General features: G+C 35.0%; 1 protein-coding gene across 1 annotated transcript; it reads left to right on the top strand.

The window, feature by feature from the left end:
• Positions 1-309: 309 nt before the first annotated feature.
• On the top strand, positions 310-795 carry LOC139853679 (uncharacterized). Its single transcript, XM_071843051.1, has one exon. It carries the CDS (start codon positions 310-312, stop codon positions 793-795), a length of 486 nt encoding a protein of 161 aa, XP_071699152.1.
• Positions 796-2,209: the final 1,414 nt, after the last annotated feature.

Here is a 2,209-nt window from a genome sequence, read left to right on the forward strand (position 1 = left end):
ACCTAGCCCGACTAATATTTACATCCAAGTTCCACTTTAGTGAGATTAACCCGGATCAACGATTATGTTAGGAGCCGAAATCCATTGGAGCCAATTAAACTTACCCTTATTTGAGGTCGATAATGAATTTTTTCAAATAATCTAAAGATGAAGGACCTTGTTTTTACACCGTTTACCGTTTAGATAACAAACATACTATAAAATGGTGAATCTATATCCAAACAACTCGGCAATGGTGAATCTATAAAATTTTGGAAAGACATTTGGTGCGGCTCAGAATGATTTAGCAATTTATTTCATAGATTATACATGCTTGACTCAAATAAAGATGCTTGTATAGCGGATAGAATCACACATAACGATACATCGGCTTGTGGTAATTGGTCTTGGTTAAGACCTCCTAGCGGCCGGGCTCTCAATGAACTTATGGAAATCAACAACATTATATCATCCGCCAAATTGTCCGATAAGCCCGACACTTGGAAATATGCTCACGATCCATCCGGAATCTACACAACCAAATCATTAGCCCAAATAATTAATTGCTTAAAACTCGAACAACACGCTTCAAATTCTTCGATCGTGCGCAACAAATATATTCCACAAAAAGTAAACATATTTGCTTGGAGGGTAGCTCAAAGGAAAATACCGGTAAGGGTTGAATTGGATAAAAGGGGCATTGATCTTGACACCATCCTTTATCCACTTTGTAACATGGGCACCGAAACATCCGAACATGTCATGGTACTTTGTCCTAAGGCTTCTCAAATTTGGACACTTATACTTAATTGGTAGAACCAACCTAACTCCTCGATTGCCAACATTGATGATGCTATTATCAATAAACAACCCTTCACAAGTAATAACATTGGCTCTTCTATGTGGCAAGCAACCAAATGGACCGTGTGCTATTCTATATGGAAACATAGAAATCTAAAGGTTTTTTCAAAAAAAGATTGGAATCCCGCAACAATATTATCCGAAATCCAATCCCAAAGTTATAGTTGGATCTCTAAACGCTCAAGAAAAAAGAAGCAAATAGAATGACATCAATGGTTAATCAACCCTTCCTCATATGTCGCGGATCCCCCCCCATCGAGTCGGTGTCGGTTAATGTTCTATACGTGTTGGTGGATGGCCAATTGATCCTATTTATTTCTTATGAGGGTCGATTAATCGGGTGATTTGTCAGGTAGCTTTGTAGTCGCTTGATCGGCACTGTTTCCTGCATTCCCCCGACTTGAATTTTCAAGTTCGTTTCCCCTCATTTCAAATAAATTTGATCTTTTCGGTTATCCTTTCAAACTAACAGTGTCCTATCACTTGTACTTCCGAATTTCAAATGTATAGTTCATATAGGTCCATGTAATCATATCACCATTATTAATAAAATTATTTTCTTGCTTTTCAAAAAAAAAAAAATCATTAGTACATCTACATTGGATCATATATTTTTCCCCTTCATGTAATCCAATTACGGAGTATATTTGTATGATTTGAATAACTTCCAACGGAATTTTGGACATGTATATGATATATGGTCATTTCATCATCGTAAGTTTTATACAAATTTACACCAGTATACTCAATTAAAAAAGAAATGATCGAATTTCGATCATGTATGTTCATTGTTCCATACAAATACAAATTACAATTACAAATAAAACTAAAAATATAAGTAAAATATTCGCATCAATTTATTATTATTCATAGGTCAAGGCCCAAGCCTATTAACGGAAACTCGTACCAATATCTACATTAACAGTTTTACACAACACAACCACAAAAATTGGGGATCTGAAGAAAATGATGCTTGGAAACACAAACAAACGAGGCTCCGGCGAGAGAGACGGGTGTTTTTTTAAGGGTTGTTGCCTCTCTTTTTCCACTACATGATCTGTTTTTGATCTGATCTTGATATGATCATGTTGGGTCGATGAGTTTGTCCCCATTTTTTCGCTGAAATCAAACCAAACAACCCTTGAATTGAAAAAAAAAAAAAAAAACAGAAATATATATATACATACATATACACATGCAGTTACCTGTTTCTCCTTCTCAATCTCAATCTCACTCTCTCTATATATATATATACTTAAACATAAATCTATAGAGATGTGTTTGTGTATGTGTGTGTGATTATCATGTAACATACGAAAGTGTTTGATGAAATGAAATATGAAATTTGGAGATGGCAATGATGATATTA

Source organism: Rutidosis leptorrhynchoides, chromosome 6, assembly GCF_046630445.1.
Source record: "Rutidosis leptorrhynchoides isolate AG116_Rl617_1_P2 chromosome 6, CSIRO_AGI_Rlap_v1, whole genome shotgun sequence".
Lineage (NCBI taxonomy): Eukaryota > Viridiplantae > Streptophyta > Magnoliopsida > Asterales > Asteraceae > Rutidosis > Rutidosis leptorrhynchoides.